Genomic DNA, 25,161 nt, shown 5'->3' on the forward strand with positions numbered 1-25,161 from the left:
GACAGAGATCAGCACATTCCCCTCTCACAGAACGGCTGTCTGCCTTGTTTACATAGGCAGACCGCCGTTTTGCCTTTCTCGCAAACGATCGTGGGTCCCGGCAGACATCGAGTCGGCTGGACCCGCTGATTGGCTCCCGCCAATCACAGCAGGAGCCAATCAGCGGGTCCAGCTGACGCAATGATTGAGATGGGAATGTTCTGATCTCTGTCTTCGCCCAGTCAAAGCAACTCCCCCACAGTTAGAAAGCACTCCAAGGGAACACAGTTAACCCTTTAATCGCCCCTGATGTTAACCCCCTTCGCTGCAAGTGTCAGTGACAGTACATATTTTTTTTTAGCGCTGATCACTGCAATGGTGTCACTGGTCCCCAAAAAGTGTCACTTAGTGTCCAATTTGCCCACCGCAATGTTGCTATAAGTCGCTGATCGCCGCCATTACTAATAAAAAATAAACAATAAAAATACCCCATAGTTTGTAGCCTCTATAATTTTTGCGCAAACCAATAAATATACACATATTAAGATTTTTTTTTTTCTTTTCCGAAAATATGTAGCAGAATACGATCGGCCTAAATTGATGAAGAAATTTGATTTTTTACATTTTTTTTTTTCTGGGGAATGTTTTATAGCAGAAAGAAAAAAAAATATTGTTTTTTTTTTTTTTTCAAAATTTAATCTTTTTTTGTATATAGCGCAAAAATAAACAAAAAAAAAAGGAACTACCTTCAAATGAAAGCTCTATTTGTGGGATAAAAAGACATACATTTTATTTGGGTACAGCCTTACACGACTGCGCAATTGTCAGTTGAAAATAACGCAGTGCCGTATCGCACAAAACGGTCTGGTCATGATGGGGGGGTAAATCTTCCGGAGCTGAAGTGGTTAAAACACTGCACCTCTGTTGCAAATGTGAAGGAATGATGTCATGAAGAAATAAATAACCTACGGTTTGTTGTAAAGTAATCAGAAGGGATCGGTGTGTTTGTTTATTTCTATATTTATCCCGGTCTTTCCCATCGCTGTCCCCAGGACAGGAAATTCATTGCAATCTCTCTTTATGGTTATGACGTTGAATAGCCAGATAAAGTATGATGAACCCTCACCTAACACAACCCGTTCAGTTTACCGTCTCACGCAAAATCAGATACCGGTACGTCATTTTGAGGAAGTAATTGTACCGTAAGGTGACCGGACATTTAAAATTAAATCTGGGGACATATTTTTTTTTTTTATTGGCAAATGTTTAACTATTTTATAAGCATAATTTCCTCAAATGATCTATGCAGTGTATGTGGGATGTGTTTATGGAATGATTGTAAGATACTGTATATACGTTATTTCTCACATTTCCACCATGAGATAAAAAAAAAATACTTCTTAGAATTTTTGGGGATATGACTACCAAATATTAAGAAGATAAGATAGAAAAAAAATTTTCAATGCATATTTTGTATCTCATTCTTACCAACTAAGTGCAGAGGTGCGCTATGTACAGAGTGCAGAGTTCAGGGGTGTGTAGTGTGCAGAATGCTGAGTTCAGAGGTGCGCTCTTTACAGAATGCAGAGTTCAGGGGTATGCTATGTACAGAGTTTAGGGGTGCGCTATGTACAGAGTGCAGGGGTGTGCGATGTACAGAATGCAGAGTTCAGGGGTGCTCAATGTGCAGAGTGTAGGGGTGCACTATGTACAGAGTTTAGTGGTGCGCTATGTGCAGAGTTCAGGAGGGTGCAATGTACAGAGTGTAGGGGTGCATAATGTACAGAGTGCAGAGTTTAGGGGTGCGCAATGCACAGAGTGTAGGGGTGCGTCAGTGCAGAGTTCAAGGGTGCGCGATATACAGAGTGCAGAGTTCAGGGGTGTGTTGTGTGCAGAGTTCAGGGGTGCGCTATTTACAGAATGCAGAGTTCAGGGGTATGCTATGTACAGAGTTTAGGGGTGCGCTATGTACAGAGTGCAGGGGTGCATCAGTGCAGAGTTCAAGAGTGCGCGATATACAGAGTGCAGAGTTCAGGGGTGTGTTGTGTGCAGAGTGCAGAGTTCAGGGGTGCGCTATTTACAGAATGCAGAGTTCAGGGGTATGCTATGTACAGAGTTTAGGGGTGCGCTATGTACAGAGTGCAGGGGTGTGCGATGTACAGAATGCAGAGTTCAGGGGTGCTCAATGTACAGAGTTTAGGGGTGCACTATGTGCAGAGTTCAGGAGGGCGCAATGTACAGAGTGCAGGGGTGCGCTATGTACAGAGTGCAGGAGTGCGCAATATACAGAGTGCAGAGTTCAGGGGTGCTCAATGTACAGAGTGTAGGGGTGCACCATGTACAGAGTTTAGGGGTGCGCTATGTGCAGAGTTCAGGAGGGTGCAATGTACAGAGTGCAGGGGTGCATGATGTACAGAGTGCAGAGTTTAGGGGTGCACAATGCACAGAGTTCAGGGGTGCGCAATGTATAGAGTGCAGATTTCAGGGGGTGCTCAATGTGCAAAGTGTAGGGGTGCACTATGTACAGAGTTTAGGGGTGCGCTATGTGCATAGTTCAGGAGGGTGCAATGTACAGAGTGCAGGAGTGCATGATGTACAGAGTGCAGAGTTTAGGGGTGTGCAACGTACAGAGTGCAGAGTTCAGGGGTACGCAACGTATAGAGTGCAGAGTTCAGGGGTGAGCAATGTACAGAGTGTAGGGGTGCGCCAGTGAAGAGTTCAAGGGTGCGAGATGTACAGAGTGCAGAGTTCAGGGGGGCGCGATGTAAAGAGCGCAGAGTTCAGGGGTGCGTAATGTACAGAGTTAAGGGGTGCGCAATGTACAGAGTTCAGGGGTGCTCTATGTACAGAGTGCAGGGGTACGCGAAATACAGAGTGCAGGGGTACGCGATGTACAGAGTGCAGAGTTCAGGTGTGCGTAATGTACAGAGTGCAGAGTTCAGTTGTGCAGTTATCAACAGAGTGCAGAGTTTAGGGGTGCGCAACTTACAAAAATTGTGACATATGCAAGTAGTAGCATCTTTTGGGGTTCTTTTGAATTTTGGGGTTACTATGAGAGTGCTTAAAGAATTTTTGAGGGTGCTTAGGCACACCCAAGCACCCACCTGGCACCGCCCCTGCCGGGGACAAAACTGGGGACAGACTTGATCAGGGGACAATGTCCTCAGTCCGGGGACTGTCCCCAGAAACGCCTGGTCACCTATTGTATTGTAGAGGCCGGTTTTTTAGAGTGGACGGTCGGCTTTCTATTGTTAATAACAGGTGCGGCTAAATAGCCGCATAGCTATTATCACAAGTAGTGGGAGGTGACGTCCCCTGCTCCGCCCGGATCTCCCATCCCCCCGGGAGACCCGAGCCACCAGTTGGCACATCTGCTGGCTGGCCGGAGTCCCGAACAAAGCGAGAATCGGCTTTGATCGGGTCTCCAATGTAGTAAACCTGAAGCAATGTCACAACATCAATTCCGGTTTACTCGGCAGCCAACAGCGCCAAATTTTAAAAACCCATGTAATAAAAAAAATGCTGATTTTGGCGTTTAAATACTTTGAAGTGCAGTGGAGAGGTTTGGGGTCTTTTAGACCCCCGATCCCTCCATAAAGAGTACCTGTCACTGCATATTACTGTCACAAGGGATGTTTACATGTCTTGTGACAGCAATAAAGGGAGATCAGAATTTTTTTTTTTTTTTAAGGAACAGTGTAAAAATATAAATAAATAAAAAAACAAACAAAAATAAAACTTTTAAAGCTCCCCGTCACCGCGTGCTCGTGCATCAAAGAGAACTCATAAGTAAGTTGCGCCTACAAATGTAAATGGTGTTCAAACCACACATGTGAGGTATTGCCGCGATCGTTAGAGCAAGAGCAATAATTTTAGATAAAGACTTCCTCTGTAACTCTAAACTAGTAGCCGTTAAACATTTTTAAGGCGTCGCCTATGGAGATTTTTAAGTAACCTAGTTTATCGCCATTTGCACAATTTTAAAGCATAACATTTACTCGCATAACATCATCTTTCACATTATAGAAAAAAAATTTGGCTAACTTTACTGTTTTTTTTTTTTTTAATTCAGTGAAGTGTATTTTTTCCCCAAAAAATTGTGTTTGAAAGGCCGCTGCGCAAATACAGTGTGACCTAAAATAGTGCAATGACATCCATTTCATTCTCCAAAGTCTCTGCTAAAAAAAATATATATATATATATATATATATATATATAAAAAATGTTTGGGGGTTCTAACTAATTTTCTAGCAAAAAATACTGATTTTTAACTTGTAAACAACAAGTATCAGAAATAGGCCTGATCTTTAGTGGTTCATTTTAGGGAACGACCGATTATCGGCAACACCGATATATTGGGGCCAATATGCACTTTCCCCGATATATTGGAATCGGCCACTTAGGTTACCGATATTACCGATATTTCGGGAAAGCGTTGTACAGGAGTGATGCCTAGATGCATCACCCCGGTACCGGCGTCCATAGCCGGCAGTTGGCTGTCTTGTAATGACCACCAATGCGGCTGAGAAGGTCCCCCCCCCTCCCGCCGACCTTCCGCTGCTCGCCCGGGTCTCCTGTCCCACTGAGAGACCCGGGCATCCTACCTCCACCGCCGCCGAAGAGAAGACCCAGGTCTCCATGTAAAAAACCCGGAAGTGATGAGTACTTCCGGGTACTCGGCACTGAATTGAAAAAACTGACAGCATTCGAAACAGCCAAACTTGGCGTTTTTCACATGTCCGAAAATATCGGCAGATATCAGTAGTCAGGCTCGGAGACAAGCTATAGCAGTAGCGAGGCTCTCAAACGACCAGCAGGATAGGTATACAAGCATGTCAGCTTTGAGGATCATACAGGTTCACTAGAGGTTTGGGATCTAAGCACTAACCGACGTTCACCAGAGGTCCTGATGGTGGAGATGGGATTTGCTGCGTATTAGTACCAGGTCGTGGTCCTCAGGATCTCCCCACCAGGAGGTTAGCAAGCCGGGGTCTAGTAGTAGATATAGCAGGTAGGGATCAAGCAGAAGAATAGTCCAGGAACGAGCCAAAGGTCTGTAACAAGGAGTAGCAAAAATATTAGCAGCAGCAGAAGGGACATAACAGATATTGGCTGGAGAGAGCGCAAAAATCTGGCAAACAGAAAGTTCAAAGGCATGACTTAAGTAAGAAGTTCATGGGAGGAGCATGGGTTCAAGGTGCAAGAGAAACAAGACACAAAACAAGGTTATGTTTGGTATCAGGTAGGGAGCGGTCTAGCATCTCAGGTGGCTCAGCAAGATGAGATACTGCCAGACACAGCACAGGTCTCAGGTTCAAACACAGGTCCTGGCACATTGACTCAACCCTTCCTCAAGCCTGTTAACATTCAATACCTTACACTGAATATATTAACAGGTTCCATTTACTCTGCTTATAAATCACTGAATGGATCCAGAAGACATTTCCCATATCAAAATCTATAGATTTAAATATAACCACAATAGGAATCTCATCCACATTTACAAAAGTTACCACGATAAGGAATTTTATTGAGAATGGTTACACTGTCTCACAGATAAGGTATATGGCCAATTGGCCATCACCCATATCACCCAAAATAAGAAGGAGGTGGAGATAGAGAATTAATATTGATAAAGAAGAGAGAAGAAAAGTGGATACATGACTTGAACACTTTACACTTGTTTCCCCTGTATACAAAGTCAGCTCCATATAGACATGGTGTGACCAATTTTTTGTGGAGGAACTCAAGTGTCCTGCACAGAGCCCTGCCCTTAACCCTACTGAAATCACCAAATTGTTAGGTTTAATCATTAAACATCAGTACCTGACCTTGCAAATGGACACAAATTCCAGCTTCATATTAATGGCCATGGTGGGGGGGGGGGGGCTACTCCATATCAATGGACATCAGGGTCGGGGATGGGCAAATCCACATCAATGGGCATGATAGGTAGGGGACAGGCAACCCTATATTAATGAACATGAGGGGGGAGACAGCTTCAAATTATTGGCCGTAGTAGGGGGAGCAACTCCATATCAATGGACATTGGGGTAGGGGTTGGGCAATTCCATATTAATGGCCATGAGCCGTGAAAGAGCAACTACATATTAATTGCCATGTGGGTTGAGGAGGGACAAATCCATATTAATACCCATGGTAGGAGGGGACAAGCAAGTCTATAATAATGGCCATGCAGGGAGGGGATGGGCAACTCCATATTAATGGTCATGGGCCGTGGAAGAGCAGCTCCATATTAATTGCCATTAATTACTAAATTATATTAATGGCCATGGGGAAAGGGGATGGGCAACTCCATTTTAATGGCCATGGGCTGTGGAAGAGCAACTACATATTAATTGCTATGTGGGTAGAGGAGGAACAAATCCATATTAATAGCCATGGTGGAGAGGACATGCAATTTTATATTAAAACCATGTGGGGAGGGGATGGGCAACTCCATTTTTATGGCCGTGGGCTGTGGAAGAGCAACTACATAATAATTGCCATGTGGGTAGGGGAGTGACAAATCCATATTAATAGCCATGGTAGGAGGGGACTAGCAAGTCTATAATAATGACTATGCAGGGAGGGGATGGTCTAATCTATATTAATGGCAATGGGCCGTGAAAGAGAAGCTCCAAATTAATTGCCATGTGGGTAGGGGAGGGACAAATCCATATCAATAGCAATGGTAGGAGGGCACAAGCAAGTTTATAATAATAGCCATGGGGGCAGAAGGCGGGCAACTCCATACTAATGTCCATGGGGGCAGAAGAGGGCAACTCCATATTAATGGCCATGGGGCAGAGGATAGGCAACTCAATATTAATGGCCATGGGGCAGAGGATAGGCAACTCAATATTAATGGCCATGGGGGCAGAGGATAGGCAAATCCATATTAATGGCCATGGGGGCAGAAGAGGGGCAACTCCATATTAATGGCCATGGGGGCAGAGGAGAGGCAACTCCATTCTAATGGCCATGGGGACAGAAGAGAGGCAATTCTATATTAATGACCATGGGGGCAGAAGAGGGGCACCTCCATATTAATGGCCATGGGGGCAGAGGAGAGGCAACTCCATATTAACGGCCATAAGGGGAGGATCATCCCTATATTAATGGCTATAAGGGGAGGGGAAACTCCCTATTCATGGCCATGGTTTTTGAATGGGATAGCCAACAAGCTCATTTAGGTGTGATAATCAGAAACATTTAGCCACATAGCACAGCATTAGATACATTGTATGTATAAATAGAAAAATAAAAATAAATACAATGTTATCTGGAGATAAAAGTGTCTGCTTTGTCTCCAGTTATTTTCTGGAAATAAAGAAACTGCACCTCGATGTCAGTTATTTATCAACAGATAATGATTGTACAATGTAAATGTATAACATTTATTGATATAACTATAAAGTCTAATGTAAGAAGGCTGAGATATGATTATGTAGGAGATTAATAACAGGCAATATGCTGGAAGCGGTTTATTCCAGATATCATCATTTCATTTATTTCCTAATTTTTTATACAGGGATATACACCCTTTGAATTTGTGTATCAATTTAATATAACAAAAAAGAAAACTTTTCCTTTATCGCAGTTCATAGTATTGAATTCTTTTGATGTTCAGCATTGGTCTTCTCTGTTGTGTTGTCAGATATATTCTTCATGATAAATGCAGCATGATAATAATGTGTCAGCGTAACACTCTAGGTATTTATTACCAGTACTTCCCTCCCCCCCCCCCCCCGACTCTTTTCCCTTGACTAAAGTACCCTGCCTTGCCAACGCGTTCTAACTGGAAGTCCCACTTGTTTTTTAACGGTGAAATGTGCGTTGCCAATTGTCCTTTACTACAATAAATACACTCATCGCCCACTTTATTAGGTACACCTTGCTAGTACTGGGTTGGACCCCCTTTTGCCTTCAGAACTGCCTAAATTCTTCGTCATTTTCAGGTGAAGTTTCTTCTTCGATCCTGTGAAGTTTCTTCTGTCATAGATCTTCCTTGTTGTTATCTTATTATGGAGTCCTTTGTCAGCTTATGCTGTGGACCTTTTATTTGGAAAGTTTACATAGACAATCCCACATGCCAATTCCATATCCTTTCTCACTACTTCATTTGTATTTTCAAACATTCCCCAGTTTAACCTCTAGATGGCACTGTTGTATCATACATGCCAAAAATCATATAAATTCACCGGCCACTTTATTAGGTCCACCTTTCTAGTCCCAGGTTGGACCCCTTTTTGCCTTCAGAACTGCCTTCATTCTTCGTGGCATAGATTCAACAAGGTGTCACCTCAGAGATTTTGGTCCATAGTGACATGATAGTATCACACAATTGCTGCAGATTTGTTGGCTGCACATCCATGATGCCAATCTCCCATTCCACCACATCCCAAAGGTGCTCTATTAGATGAGATCTGGTGAATGCCGAGGCCATTGGAGTACAGTGACCCCATTGTCATGTTCAAGAAACCAGTGGTGAGATGATTTGGGCTTTGTGACATGGTGCATTATCCTGCTCGAAGGAGTCATCAGAAGATGGGTACACTGTAGTCATAAAGGGATGGACATGGTCAGCAACAATACTCAGGTAGGCCGTGGTGTCTAAACGATGCTCAATTAGTACTAAGGGGCTCAAAGTGTGCCAAGAAAATATCCCCCACACCATTAAACCACCAGCAGCCTGAACCAGTGATACAAGGCAGGATGGATGTTGTTTACGCCAAATTCTGACCCTACCATCTGAATGTCTCAGCAGAATTCGAGACCAGTGTTAATTTCGTCGACTAAAACCGACTAAAACGTTTTCGTCGACTAAATGAACACAATTTTAGTTGACTAAAATACGACTAAAACTAAAACAATTCAGATGACTAAAATACGACTAAAACTAAAATGGCATTTTAGTCAAAAGACTATAACTAAAACTAAATCGAAATTTGCTGCCAAAATTGGTGCATGCTCAAAGCTTAATACCATAAATAATAACATATTAGATTTTTCACTCCAGGACCAGCAGTAGTATATAATGAGTTTGGAAATTGTAGAGAAATGCTTAAATAATGCATTACAAATTACAATTGAACTACACCCATTCGATTATAGATGACTAAAATGAGTTTTAGTCGACTAAAATGTACTGGAGTTTTAGTCGACTAAATACGACTAAAACACTTGCAGAAGACTAAAATGGGAATAAAACTAAAATGCCATTTTAGTCCTAAGACTAAGACTAAAACTAAAATTTAAATTTGCTGCCAAAATTAACACTGTTCGAGACTCATCAGACCAGGCAACTGTAACGCTCCTGCGTTTTATGTATGATGTGGATTTTATTCCACTTCAGTAGTCATGTAGAGAAACGCTGAGACACCAATCCCAACTCTCAATGACTCATCATGTGTGGATGATCTCAATTCAGCAAGTAAATACACACACTCAATAAGATGTTTCCTAGAGTGACTTATGTATATAGTAACACAGTGATGATAGGCTGAAGAGACAGGTTGGGTAGAGATGGTAGATGACAGACACTTGAAAGGAAATGTTCTTGAAAGTAAGATAGTAGCAGATGGGATGCAGATACATGTTCAAAGTTACTTAAATCTCCCTTCTTCCCAGTTCTGATGCTCTGTTTGAACTTCAGCATGTCATCTGCACCACATCTAGATGCCTAAATGCATTACTTTGCTGCCATGTGATTGGCTGATTAGCAATTTGTGTTACCAAGCAATTAAACAGGTGTACCTAATAAAGTGGCCGGTGAGTGTATGTAATGTACTACACCTAAACTGCGCCCTCCGATTATCCTTATTTCCCTCCATTCCTGCCTGTCTCTCCTGCCTTACAACCTGGTCATACACTTTAGAGTCAGATTGTACAACCTCACTACAATCTACACTATATTACCAAAAGTATTGGGACGCCTGCCTTTACACGCACATGAACTTTAATGGCATCCCAGTCTTATGCTGGACCATATACTGTATGAAAAATCGTTCAACCTCATTTTCAAAAAATGAACACTTGGCCTTGAGAGCCAAAGATCGTGCCATCATGTAATGACCGATAAATGGACATAAATCAAACAGTTTGTTCACATATACCTAGTCTAAACAGTTTGGACGAGAAACACGTTAACCTTTCAATTGATCGTTCGGCAGAAATTTTCCAAACTTGTCCTTCATTTTTTTTTTGGCCTAAAAACATCACAACCAATTAACGATTTGTGCCCATTAAAAATAAAATAAAATTTATAGATTTGTTATTATTATACATAATATAATGCAATAATAATAATAAAGATCTTATTATTATTTTTATTTATATTCTTAATATTATTTATAAATATGAAATTTTAGGAAGACCAAGAGACATTGGTTTGTAAGACCTCTTTCTTGAAAATAAAAAGAATTAGTGTAAAGAGGAAAAACACATAAATAAAATAGGGAGTAGGTTTTTTTTTTCAGGTTAATTTTAGAAATGAGAGAAACTGAGTTTCCACTCCAGTAAAAAAGTTTCTAAACAGTTCATAGTGAAATTAATTTAACTGGGCTTCCATCGGATTAAAATAAAGGGCTTTTCATTGTAATCATTAAATGGTTTGGGCTGATTGGCATTATAATAATAATAAAAAAAGATATTATATAAAAAAAAATATAATTTATAAATATGTTATAATATAAAAATGCAATATTAATAATAATAATACGATTAATAATAACAATCCTCATCATAAAGGTCATATAATTATTATTATACATATTATATTATATATTATATTATTATTATTATATATATTATATAATATGAAGGTTATTGAAAAGACAAATTATATATTATATAATAATAATAATCCTCATCATAAAGATTATATAATTATTATTATTATTATTTAAATGGTTTTATTATTTCTATTATTATTATAATACATTTTTATATTATATAATAATAATAATAATAATAATAATAATAATCCTCATCATAAAGATCATATAATTATTATTTAAATGGTTTGATTTATTTCTATTATTATTATTATTATTATTATTATAATACATTTTTATATTATTCATAAATATTATAATTTAGGAAGACCAAGAGACATACGTTTGTAAGACCATTTTATTGAACAATAAACATAAGTATAAAGAGAAAAAAACACATAAATACATAAATAAAAAAAAAGGAGTTGATTTTTTTTTTTATCAAGCCAATTTAATAAATTAGCGAAACTGTGTTTCCTCTCCGGCAAAAAAATTGCTAACAGTTCATATTGAAATTAATTTAGCTGCTCATCCACCAGATAAAAATCATGGTGTTTTATTAGTAATCAATAAATGGTTTGGGCTGATTATTATTATTATTATTCCAAATTATCATTGGATAAAAAATAAAATATAATTTATATATTTATTATTATTATACATAATATAATGCAATAATAATAATAATAATAAAGATCCTATTAATATTATTTGTATTTATATTTTTATTATTTATAAATATGAAATTTTAGGAAGACCATCAGAAATTGATTTGTAAGACCTCTTTATTGAAAACAATAATAATAATTTGTATAAAGAGAGAAAACACAAATAAAATAAGGAGTAGGTTTTATTTTTTTCCAGGTTAATTTTAGAATGAATTTAAAATGAGTTTCCACTCCAGTAAAAAAAAGTTTGTGAACAGTTCATAGTGAAGTTAATTTAGCTGGTCCTCCATCAGATTAAAATAAAGGGCTTTTCATTGTAATCATTAAATGGTTTGGGCTGATCTGAATTATTATTATAATAACAATACCAATAATAATAATAATATTATATAGAAAACTATATTATAGAATGCGATAATAATTATAATCATAATGATCATAATAATACCAATATTATAAGTATTTATATTTTTATAATTATTTTTAAATATTATAATTTAGGAAGACCAGGATACATTAGTTTGTAAGACTTCATTATTGAAAACAATACAAATTTGTGCAAAGATGAAAAAAACAAAAACATATTTTAAGAAGCTACGGTTCTTCCGTAGGAAGCAGCTGAAATAAAACAATTTACAGTAATATTTTAATCTTGACAATAAGATTGACGGCACACAGATGACTCTTTCGCTAGCGATCGTTACCTTGACAATTTGTCAAAATCATCAGTGGCAGAATCTCTAAGAGGTTGCCAGTTTATCCCGATAGAATAGCTCCCTCTGTAGCTGAGACGCAATGTCGCTGCCTTTGCTAACGTTCAGGCCAGTGACAGAGCAACATCTGGATGCCTCTAGCTACTGAGGGGCACACAGGCAACCTTTTTAACAAGCCAGAATCACCCGTGTGTGTCATCACAATAATCAATAAATAATCAATAATCAATAAATAATAAATACAATAAAAATACATCCACTATAGATACAATGTTGTAAATTTGCACTAGGAACGCCTGCATTCTTCTTGTAGCATTTACTTCATGTCAACATGTGTCCTTTTTTTCAACTTTTTGTTATTCCTACAACACGCTGTGCTCCATGTTCTTAGCAGTTTCAAATATCTGCATTATTTTAGCAGCTGGCACACACCCTTCCCGTAATATGGTGATCAGTCCTGGAAAGAGACAGACACATGTTAGATAACATATCCTGAACTCAAATTTCTTTATTACAAAAAAATTGGAGAAGCCTTTGTTTCCTCTGGTATATTCTAGCTTTCTAGCCTTTGTGGTTATGAGTCGTATGTGTGTGGGATAGTGCAGAGTCAATAGCAGTGAGGCTTGGCTCTGATGGATATACAATGGAGTACATCTTCCTCTGTTGGATATGCAATGGAGTACGTCTTCCTTTGATGGACATACAATAGAGTACGTCTTCCTCTGATGGATATACAATGGAATACGCCTTCCTCTGATGGATATACAATGGAGTACATCTTCCTCGGATGGATATACAATGGAGTATGTCTTCCTCTGATGGATATACAATGGAGTATGTCTTCCTCTGATAGATATACAATGAAGTACATCCTCTTCTGTTGGATATACAATGGAGTACATCTTCCTCTGATGGATATACAATGGAGTACATCTTCCTCTGATGGATATACAATGGAGTATGTCTTCCTCTGATAGATATACAATGAAGTACATCCTCTTCTGTTGGATATACAATGGAGTACATCTTCTTCTGATGGATACACAATGGAGTACGCCTTCCTCTGATGGATATACAATGGAGTATGTCTTCCTCTGATGGATATACAATGGAATACGCCTTCCTCTGATGGATATACAATGGAGTACGTCTTCCTCTGATAGATATACAATGGAGTACGTCTTCCTTTGATAGATATACAATGGAGTACATCTTCCTCTGATGGATATACAATGGAGTACGTCTTATTCTGATGGACATACAATGGAGTATGTCTTCCTCTGATGGATATACAATGGAGTACTTCTTCCTCTGATGGATATACAATGGAGTACATCTTCCTCTGATGGTTATACAATGGAGTACCTCTTCCTCTGATGGATATACAATTGAGTACGTCTTCCTCTGATGGATATACAATGGAGTACGTCTTGTCTTCCTGATGGATATACAATGGAGTGCCTCTTCCTCTGATGGATATACAATGGAGTACGTCTTCCTCTGATGGATATACAATTGAGTACGTCTTCCTCTGATGGATATACAATGGAGTACGTCTTGTCTTCCTCTGATGGATATACAATGGAGTAAGTCTTCCTCTGATGGACATACAATGGAGTACGTCTTCCTTCAAAGGAACTGATGTGTAATAAAGGTATAGTATAGGTGGACCTTGTTCTGGTTCTAGGCTGTAGATCAGTGGTTCTCAACTCCTGTCCTCAGGACCCACCAACAGGCCAGGTTTGCAAGACAACTGAAATCCATCAAAGGTGATATAATTTGCTGCTCAGTGATTGCAGTATTCTAGTCTGCATCTCCCAAAGGTAATACTTAAAATCTGGCCTGTTAGTGGGTCCTGAGTATAGGAGTTGAGAACCACTGCTGTAGATGATAAACTCTGTGGTGGGTATTGAGGTATTGAGATATAACTCAGAGATCTTTTTGAAATACTTATTGGTTAAGAGCAAATAAGCCCGATGCGTTTCGTCAGAAAGGCCTCCACTATGAATAGCTCATAGCAGTGTTATGATTTGATAGTCTTTATATGAGGAACAGGCAGCAGGGATGGTCAGAAATGTATGGCTACACTCAGGAGACTGGGACCAGACTGTGTATGCTTTAAGTGAGATTTATTTACAATGAAACGAAATCCATCCAAACGTCAACACACAGAAACCATACAAATATAAGGGACCAAAAACCCAGTGACGGGATGCCTAACTAATCAACCTCAACTCTAGGAGAGCTGGACAGGGCCGTAGAAGGCCCTAACCCATCAGTAGAAACGGAATCTGCTTCTTTGTGCAAGGGGGAACAGGATGAGCGCTGCCAGAGCCCTACAAAATGACCTCCAGCAGGCCACTGGTGTGAATGTCTCTGACCACATTTTTTTACATTTATTTATTTTTTATTCAATCATTTTTATTTCTTAGCACGGCTAAATTATAATAATTATAGATTTCTAAATATTTACCTTCATCTATTTTGGTACAAATCACTACAGTTGATCCCACAAGCTCGTTAGAATTGCCATCACATAGAACTGCATCCAGTTTTTCACTTAAACGTCTGTTTAAAAAAAAAAAATAATAAAATTATAAAAAAATATATAAAAATAATAAACTTATTACAGCAATTGGGGAAGTAGGGGGGGGGGATATAAAGCATGATATACAGTAATATGCATTATAAGATGAAATGGCATGCAGCCATTGCTGGAGTGATTGTAAAAGGGAAGGTTTTGCAAAGGGATAGCGCTAGATCAAAAGCAACAATGATAAAAAAAAAAGGAAATAATCTAAAAAAAAAAATTGCAATTATTAGAATTAGAATGGCGATCACATAGAACTGCATCCAGTTTTTCACTTAAACGTCTGTTTTTAAAAAATAAATAAATATATAAAAATAATACAATTATTACAGCAATTGTGGAAGGAGGGGAGTGAAATAAAGCATGATATACAGTAATATGCATTATAACATGAAATGCCATGCAGCCATTGCTGGAGTGATTGTAAAGGGGAAGATACTGCAAAGAAATAGCACTAGATCAGAAGCAACAATGATTAAAAAAAAGGGGGCAAATAATCTAAAAAATAATTGCATTTATTATTTATACGCACATCGACATAGCAAACTAAATTTGACTCATTTAGAGTTTACATTAACTTAAAAAAATACTCCCTTAGCCTTAGCTACTACTTACGATATGACGTGGTCATGGTGAGTGCTGTCGCTTTCTCCACTCGGGTTGGCAGAGGTGATGGCCAATGGTCCAGTCATATCGGTAAGATGGGCTGTGACGGAATGGTCAGGAACTCTAATCATGATGGAGTCCGGTGTCCCAACATATTCATAAGCGGGCCCCACACCTAAAAAAACACAGTCTAGTTAGAGTATATTAGATCAACTAATATTGTACTGACAGGTCATCAAGGGTGAAACAACATACTCACGACAACATACTCAAAGAGGACTTCCAAGTGTAGTCAGATTGGTAAATATGTTATATAAAAACATTTAATGCGTTTCAGGGGCAACCACACTTCATCAGGTATCAATACAGGATAACAGTCCAGAACAACAAACTCAAAGAGGCATTGGGAACTTTTAGATTTGTATGTGCAGCCAGATGAAGAAAAACTTCAAACGAGCTCAAAAGCTCTGGTGAGGCAGCTCCTGCACATTAAAGGCTTCCCCCCGATGGGCACCAACCCGAACCATAGAAATACAATAAGGAGTACCAAACCAAAATTGGATAAAGAAGTCCAAGATAATTTTAATTGTTGGTAAAAAAAAAAAAAAGGTCATACAAAAGCAGCCAACTTGTTTTTCGGGGGCAACCACTCCTCCTTCATCAGGATGAAAAATATTGGATAGACCTCGGATGGACTCCACTGGAGCTTCCTGTCAGGACTGGGATCGAAACCCATGACCATTGCTGCGTCTGGCAGTGGCTCTCCTTGCTTACCCACCTGAGATGCTGGATAGCTCCTTGTCTGATTTCTTAGGACAATCTTGCCTTGTTTCTTGATTCTCGTGAACCTTGAACTCTTTGCTCCTCCCATAAATTTACATTTTAATCCATGCCTTTGCATTTCCTTTTTGCCAGATTATTGTGCTCTTCTCCAGCCAATCTCTTGTGCCTTTCCCTTCTCATGCCATCCGTATCTTCACTATCACTAATAACCAACCTTGGCTTGTTCCTTATCTATGCTTCTGCTTGATCCCAACCTGTAATCATTTGTTACGAACCTTGGCTTGGTTCTCAACTACTCTTCAATTTGATCCCAACCTGCAACTACTTGTTACTGACCTTTGGCTTCTTTACCGACTATGCTTCTGCTTAAACCCTACGTAAAATACCTGCTACAGGACCCCGACTTGCTAATCTCTGTGTGGGGTGATCCTGAGGACCGCAACCTGGTACTAACACGCGGCAATTCCCATCTCTACCATCAGGTGCTCTGGTGATTACCAGTTAGTGCTTAGACCCCGTACCTCAGATGAGCCCGCATCATCCACTAGGACGACCTGCTTGTTGGTGGGAGCCTCTCTACTGCTATAGCTCCTGGTCTCCAAGCTTGACCCCAGACCATGACTGTTCCATTGCTGCTCAGCAGCTACTGTCAAGTTGTTACTCCATGTCTACAATTTAATACTGGTTCTATTACAGACCTGTGAGATCTTTGATGGACACAGAGTCCATCCAAGTTCTATCCTGTGTTGATCTCCTGATGAAGGGAAAGTGGTGTTGCCCCCCGAAACGCCCTGGCTGTTTTTATATAACTTTTTTTTTATCAGCAATTAAAATTATATATTGAGCTCTTTCATCCAGTTTTGGTTTAGCGCTCCTTTCTGTATTTCTATTCTTGGAATCCCAAGCAGTGCGGACGTGAATGATGTCAGGCCTTAAGGAAGCTAGTCAACATTTTACCATTAAAGTCAATGGAGCGTGAAATGTGGTTTAATTATTAATACAAACGATCCCAAGTTTTTATTACACGGCTACTGTTGACAGGTTTACTAACGTCTCGAAGAATAATCTTTAGCTAATTTGCTTTCACGTTGAACACCGTGACTCATTATTGTATCACAAATGAAATTTGTCTACTGTGAGCAGGAGGATCTTCCGAGTGCTAATAGCTGCCATTAGCCACACCATTTGGCCAGGAGGGAATCTGAATAGGTTTCAGAGGTGGGAAGATGCTGAACACTTGCAGAGCTGCTTTAACAGTTTAGGAGTATTCACATATAGGTGTGTTTTACTTTCTGGGTTTTTGATTTGAAAAGAAGATTTTTTTTTTTTTGTTTGTTTGTTTCTTGTTTGTTTGGGATCTTAGATTGTAAGCTCCTTTAGGGCAGGTAGTGATTTTAAAATACAGTATATATAAAACACTGCATAGATTGAGGGCGCTGTAAAATAAGGTGACCAGATTTTTAAAATGAAATCCAGGGACATATTTTTAATTTTTTTTTATTGGCAAATGGCACAGGACTGCATAATACACAGAGCGCTGGGCACAGGACTGCTTAATACACAGAGCGCTGGGCACAGGACTGCACAATACACAGAGCGCTGGGCACAGGATTGCATAATATACAGAGCGCTGGGGTACTGGGGTACATAATACACAGGGCGCTGGGCACAGGACTGCATAATACACAGAGCACTGGGCACAGGTCTGCATAATACACAGAGCGATGGGCACAGGACTGCTTAATACACAGAGCGCTGGGCACAGGACTGCATAATACACAGAGCGCTGGGCACATGACTGCATAATACACAGAGCGCTGGGCACAGGACTGCATAATGCACAGAGCGCTGGGCACAGGACTACATAATACACAGAGCGCTGGGCACAGAACTGCATAATACACAGAGCGCTGGGATACAGGACTACATAATACACAGAGCACTGGGATACAGGACTACATAATACACAGAGAGCTGGGCACAGGATTGCATAATACACAGAGTGCTAAGCACTGGACTGCATAATACACAGAGCGCTGGGCAAAGGACTGCATAATACACAGAGCGCTGGGCACAGGACTGCATAATACACAGAGTGCTGGGCTCAGGACTGCATAATGCACAGAGCGCTGGGTACAGGATTGCATAATACACAGAGCGCTGGGCACAGGATTGCATAATACACAGAGCGCTGGGCACAGGACTGCAAAATACACAGAGCGCTGGGCACAGGACTACATAATACACAGGGCGCTGGAGTACTGGGGTACAGGACTACATAATATACAGGGGGCTGGGCACAGGACTACATAATACACAGAGCGCTGGGCACAGAACTGCTTAACACACACAGCGCTGGGATACAGGACTACATAATACACAGAGCGCTGGGATACAGGACTATATAATGCACAGAGCGCTGGGCACAGGACTGCATAATACACAGATTGCTGTGCACAGGATTACATAATACACAGAGCGCTGGGCACAGGACTGCATTATACACAGAGCGCTGGGTACAGGATTGCATAATACACAGAGCGATGGGCACAGGATTGCATAATACACAGAGGGCTGGGTACAGGACTACATAATACACAGAGCGCTGGGCACAGGACTACAGGGTTCAGATCTGTCCGCCGCAATGTCGCAGTCCTGCTAAAAATCGCTGATTTCCGCCATTACTAGTAAAAAAACAAATGTATAAATAAAAATGACATAAATCTTTCCCCTAGTTTGTAGACGCGATAACTTGTGCGCAAACCAATCAAAATACGCCTATTGAGATTTTTACCAAAAATATGTAACAGAATACAAATTGGCCTAAAATAAAAGAAAAATTTAGATTTTTAAAAAAAATTTTTGGGGAATGTTATATAGCAGAAAGTGAAAAATATTGTTTTTTTATTTTCACAATTGTCGATCTTTTTTTGTTTATAGCGCAAAAAAATAAAAATCTCAGAGGTGATCAAATACCACCAAAAGAAAGCTCTATTTGTGGGGAAAAAAGGACATCAATTTTTTTTGGGGTACAGCGTCGCACGACCGCACAATTGTCCGTTAAAGTAAAGCAGTGCCGAATAGCAAAAAATGGCCTGGTCATTAAGGGGGGAAATCTTCGGGTCCAGAAGTGTTTAAAAGTCCCTATACCTAATCAAAAATGTTTGCTTGCACACCATTGAATGATGGAAGTCAACAAAGCCCCACCTAGGGTTGCCCCCTCATCCCTTTAAACCAGGACACACATTAATTACACAGGTTCTGTGGCTGATTAAGGTGGAAATTAAACTCCCTTAGTGGCTTATCTGCATTATATTAGCCCCAGAACCTGTGTAATTAACCACTTACCGCATACTGACGTAGGGCTACGTCGGTAAACTTTGCGGGGTTATACCGGGATGATGCCTCTAGCTAGAGGCATCATCCCGGTACCGTGGTTTAGAGCCGACGGTTGGCTTTCCGTCGGTACCGACCGATGCGGCTCGGGAGCCGCTCGATCGGTACCCGCCCCTCCGGTCCCACCGGGAGCCCCGAGCACCCAGCCGGCACGTCCGCCGGCTGGATGGAGTCCCGATGAATGCTGTAAACGGCTTTGATCGGGTCTCCGATGACGTAACCCGGAGGCGGCGTCCATGACGTCACTTCCGGGTTACTGTGCTGCAAAAGGCGGCAAATTTGAAAAACGGCTGTATGCAAAAATGCCGTTTTCGGCGTTTTGCATACAGGGAAGTGTAGTGGAGGGGTTTGGGGTCTCGATCCCTCCATAAAGTGTACCTGTCACAGCATATTGGTGTCACAAGGGATGTTTACATTGCTTGTGACAGCAATAAAAGTGATCAGATTTTTTTTTTTTAAAAACTGTAATAAAGTTAAAAAAATAAATAAAATAAATGGGAAAAAAAAAAATTTAGCCGCCCCCGTCACCGTTAAAAAAAAACGTATACGGAAGTCGAGCCGCAAATGAAATCGCTGTTCAAACCACACATGTGAGGTATCGCCGCGATCGCCAGAGCGTGAGCAATAAATTAAAAAAAAGAGCTACACTCTAACTCTAAACTGGTAACCGTTAAATCAATTTAAAGCGTCGCCTATTGAGATCTCTATTGACCGTAGTTTGTCGCCATCCCACGGGGGGGCGCAATTTTAAACCGTAACATGTTGGGTATCTATTTACTCGGCGTGACATGTTCTTTCACAATATACCAAAAAAATGGGCTAACTTTACTGTTTAGTATTTTTTAAATGCAGTGAAATGTGATTTTTCAAAATTTTTCCAAAAAAATGGCGTTTTAAAGACCGCTGCGCAAATACCGCGTGACAAATAATATTGCAATGACCGACATTTTATTCTCCAGAGTCTTTGCTAAAAAAATATATATAATGTTTGGGGGTTCTAAGTAGTTTTCTAGGAAAAAATACTGGTTTTAACTTGTGAACAAAAAGTGTCCGAAATAGGGCTGGGGCTTAAGTGGTTAATATGTGTCCTGGTTTAAAGGGATGAGGTGGCAACCCTAGCCCCACCTAGTTCAATAAGCTCTCTTGCAAATTGATCAGCCTACTTGCCCAATGGGCTGATTCACTAAAACAAAGACTATTCACAAAGCTTAGTAGATATGATAAAGCTGTGTTCACCTCAAACAACCAATCGTGCTTGCAGAAAGTTTATTTTTTAATTTCCCCGGTATTGAACATGAACACAGGTTCTTCTTAATTACTGTTATTCACTTTCACTAAGTAAACAGTCTCTATGCCTTCAACCCAAGTGTTGCAAAAGCTTTCACCCAGCTTGGGCACACCCGGCAGGAAAATGTCCCCAGGCACTATCCTGGCATAGTGACAGGCTTGTTTGACAATATTATTTACAAATCACTTACCTAATCTTTTGAGCCATTCGCCTTTCTTTACAATGCAGCTTATCCCTCCGGGGTACACCATGTCCATGAATCTCCATAGCAGAGGGCTGAAAGGGGGATTGATGACCCTCAGCTGATCCAGGTTGGAAATGCAGATGCAAATAGGTTTTTCTGAAGGTCTTTCCTGTAACATAAGTCATCATATCAGTAAATGAACTGTAAAGGAAGCCCTGGATAATCTCAGTCCTACTGTACATGGACTCCCTTGTATAGGTCATATCTACACTATATGGCCAAAGATATGTGGGCAGCATCCAGATCAGGGTTTTTCAACCAGGATTCCACGGAACCCTGGATGAGAACAACTGCTTTAACTGTTTAGATATCATGTGAGACAAGGGCAGATCAACATTGTCATCTACTTGAATGTTCTCGGCTTGATCATATATTTGCTTATTTAGTCCAGGAAACTAATTAATGCTGGCAGTGAAAACATTTTTTCTTACTTTGATTGAGTAAATCCTTCTGATAGCTTCTGGGTGTTTGCAAGAAGCTGCAAGCGCGTAGACCGTGTCTGTTGGAATCCCACACACTCCTCCATCCTCTAATAAATTCGCTATGGTTCTCAAGCCACTTGTACGGTGAGAATTTGGCAAGAGGCATGAAATGGAAACTTCTTCCTTCTTCTCTGGTTCTTTCTGGAAGACAAAATTAGAGAATTGATTTACCTAAATTTCCATCGTATTGTTCTAAAGAGCCTCTCTCACTGGTGGGTAAGGGGGGGACAAATGGACTCATGAATAAGTACGTGTGCCCAGAGGTGCCTCCATATACCTATTCAGCAAACCCTTTGAAAGGGGAAATTAAGGCAGGCCTTCACCCAGAATTAGTTGTAAATTTTTAAAAATAATAAATCCTTTTTTTATTTTAATTTTGTATTGATCCACTTCCTCAATTCTTGCCTAGATGAGGATGATGTAGTCCAGGGGGTCTTAAAACTATGGCCCTCCAGTTCAGAAACTACAATTCCCATCATGCCTAGTCATGTCTGTGAATGTCAGCTTTACAATGCCTCATGGGATGTGTAGTTCAACAGCTGAAGGGCCGTAGTTTGAGGATTCCTGATGTAGTCCAACAATCCCCTGCCTCCTGGGATGATTGTGTCACGTCCAAGGAGGCAGTATTTTGGTGTTTCAGTGCAAGATAAGTTTAAGGGAATTGTAACAAAAATGAAAATTGAAGTGCACCACTGATAAGAGGTCCAGGTAAGACTTTATTCCAAAAAAAGTCATGGGGACAATCCAAATAGTAGCCAATGTGGGACAAACAGGGAAATTCAGAATTTGATGGTGGAATCAATATTTGCCAAAATCACTCCGCTCATCCATACTTCTTTTTTTTTTTTTTAATCAAAAACGAAGTTTATTGAACAATGAAGTGGTACAGCCAATATCAAAAGACCAGTAGAAGACAAAATACAGTCTGCCGCACCAGAACGACAAAGCATTAGAATACAGGAACAAAACCCCCCCCCCCCCAAAACAAAAACCAAAAATTGCCAAAGGGTCCCCCACGTAGACCAGAAGAGCCCAACCCAACCACACAGAATATAACACACAGCCAGTGCGATTGATACATTAGAGTAAACTACCAGTCACTCAACAGGCCCAGGAAACGTCTAAGTAGAGCAAGTCAGTGACGACTGAAGCCACCGGTCCCAAATCTTATGATATTTAGTAGGACATCCTCTATTGACATAAATCAGCTTCTTATAAGGCAAAGTAGCATTGACCTTTGCAATCCACGCAGCCAAAGTAGGGGGCGAGGATTGCATCCAACTGCGATCCAACAGCTTACGAGCACTAAACAACGTCTCATGTATGAATTTTAGGGAACTTTTATCAAATTCCAGATCTGGAAACAGGCCTAAAAGCTCATCCATACTTCTAATTGAAAATGCATATTATTTATTTTTTTTATTTTGACAATACCTTGAACGCCGCGGGTCCCATCGGGATGAGCTCTTTGTTGAACAAGCAGTTTGCCAGAGAAGCCATAAAGCCATAGATGCAGATGATGCTAAATATGGCGAGTACGGTTACTAGAGAGAGGGGAACATGATCAGGATCATGAATAAAGATAAATATAAATATAGAAGAGCCTACTTAAAGGGAGCCTTAGGTGACAGGCCTGATGTCTATAAAGGCAATTTATTAAATAAATAGCCAGAAATATAGCAGCTTTGTTTTATACAAAATACAGTATTACTGACAAGTCAAATTGTTTTTAATTATTTAAAAATGTTTTTAATAATTATTTAAAATTTTAATTTTAATATGAATAAATACATTTATTAAATAAGGACAAGAATCTGAGTTTAGTACTTGCTATACAATACTATGCTACGCTTTAGTACTTGCTGATGGAACACTTCGAGCCTTCTTCTTCAGTGCCAACTGTTTGCAAAGAGCGCATAAAAACCGTATAGCGTGCATGTGCTATTTTCAATTCTGAACCTCTGAAAGAGTGGCTTGTTATAAAGTTTCATGCCTGTGTGGTCGACCCTTCTGTGTCAGGTCGTGAACTTTTCAGACTAGCCTCGTATACCAAATCCCTTCTAAACAAACACCCAACAGTCCATATAAGTACTTAGCACCTACTTTCATACTGAATAGGAAGCTTCTCCAATGTGAAGAGCAGAAAACTGACTATCACGGCCTCCATCATCACACCGACAAGTAGTAGGACAGTGTTGGCATGAGCGGCTAGGTAAAAACAAACACAAAAATACCTTTATATTGATGTCATGGAAACAGATTATAGAAAAGAAATCAATTATCAATTCAGAAATGGACATCTTGTAAAATTAAAGGATCGATGTTTTGGCTCTACTTTAACACAGGTTACATATAGGGATTAATGATCTCAATGAAAATTATTTTGTCCACAAATTACCAATTTTGTTTTTATCAAACTAGCCTTAAAATTTTGACATTGGATAATTTCCATTGAAAAAAATAAATAAATCCCAAGACTTTTTTTTCTAGGAAGTGGTGGGACCACCATGTCAGTACCGATCACATGGATTGGTTAATAAACAAAGCCACATCATTGACAGTTCCCCCTCTATTTCGTTTTAAGTACACTTGATGTACAGATAGGTATAAATATATATTTTTGAAAGGACTCCTTCGCCTTTAGGTAAAAAGCTCCCAGGCCCCTAAGATAATACCATCCCATAGACTAGAATGGGTTGTGCTTTTACTGTTGGAGCATCGTCCTATTCAAGCCTATGGGGTGTTACTGAGCGGGCAAGGCAACGCCACACGAGGTCTTGCTGGCCAAAAAGTAAACAATGCAGGAGGAGGCCACCATTATAGGAGGTAACCAAGGTAAGTGAGGAGGGTTTCAGCTTAGGGTAGTTCAGGGGAGGGCTGAAGGTCTTTACTTAATTGTAAAATTGCAAATAACAATTCTCATTATAAAAGAAAAAATACATTTGAAAAATCATTTAAGGATTTTAAACTGAGTTTACTTTAATCATTTAATCATGTGCAAACAAAAATCCATTTTTAAACAAAAAAAACTCTTGCACATGTTTGGGTATTCAGAGCTTAAATATAAAACTATATACTGTATATCATAATATAATACAACATCATCAACATACTCCTAAAACATTACAGCCAAAAGTAAAGAAGGCGCTCAAAGGACCTCCAATGGAGAATGATGAAGACAAAAAAACTTGCTTTATTATGCCAACGTTTCACCTTTATGAAGGTCTTGATAAAGGCAGACTGTGGCTTACTGAAGCATTGGTGTAATAAGACAAACATATTGTTTTTGTCATTTTTCCATTGCGAAATCCAAGAGTATCCAAGAGAATGGGCGCTCAAAGGACTTTCAACAGAAAATCCAAGAGATAATGGTAAAGATAGAGATTTTCACATATGTAATCCAAATGCAAAGTTATTACTTGAGCCCGATCGGCCTGTATTTGGCAGCTCACCAAAAAGATAGGGATGCCCTGAAGAGGACAATCACTCGAGTTGAATGCAATAGGCCAAAGAGAGCGTCAAATGAGAAACAAGCATTAGCTGTCTTTTGACCTGCATGTTGTAACCTGATAGACAAAAAGAAGCTTTGGACTCTCAATGATTTTTCATTTGGCGATCTCTTTGACCTATTACA

General features: G+C 39.8%; 1 protein-coding gene across 2 annotated transcripts in view; it reads right to left on the minus strand.

The window, feature by feature from the left end:
- Positions 1 to 12,363: 12,363 nt before the first annotated feature.
- LOC309559670 (uncharacterized protein) overlaps positions 12,364 to 25,161 on the minus strand; it is an 82,439-nt gene continuing 69,641 nt past the window's right edge. For both annotated transcript variants that reach the window (XM_082263052.1, XM_082263051.1), the window contains 7 exons: positions 23,631 to 23,735; positions 22,962 to 23,071; positions 21,477 to 21,668; positions 20,992 to 21,154; positions 15,344 to 15,509; positions 14,612 to 14,706; positions 12,364 to 12,595 (listed from right to left, as the gene is read on the minus strand). In XM_082263052.1, the coding sequence (XP_082119178.1) occupies positions 12,501 to 12,595; positions 14,612 to 14,706; positions 15,344 to 15,509; positions 20,992 to 21,154; positions 21,477 to 21,668; positions 22,962 to 23,071; positions 23,631 to 23,735 (926 nt within the window). In that variant the 3' untranslated portion in view covers positions 12,364 to 12,500. The remainder of the gene's footprint in view (positions 12,596 to 14,611; positions 14,707 to 15,343; positions 15,510 to 20,991; positions 21,155 to 21,476; positions 21,669 to 22,961; positions 23,072 to 23,630; positions 23,736 to 25,161) is intronic.

This window comes from Pelophylax lessonae (assembly GCF_965119305.1).
Source record: "Pelophylax lessonae genome assembly, chromosome: 7".
NCBI classification, from domain to species: Eukaryota; Metazoa; Chordata; class Amphibia; order Anura; family Ranidae; genus Pelophylax; species Pelophylax lessonae.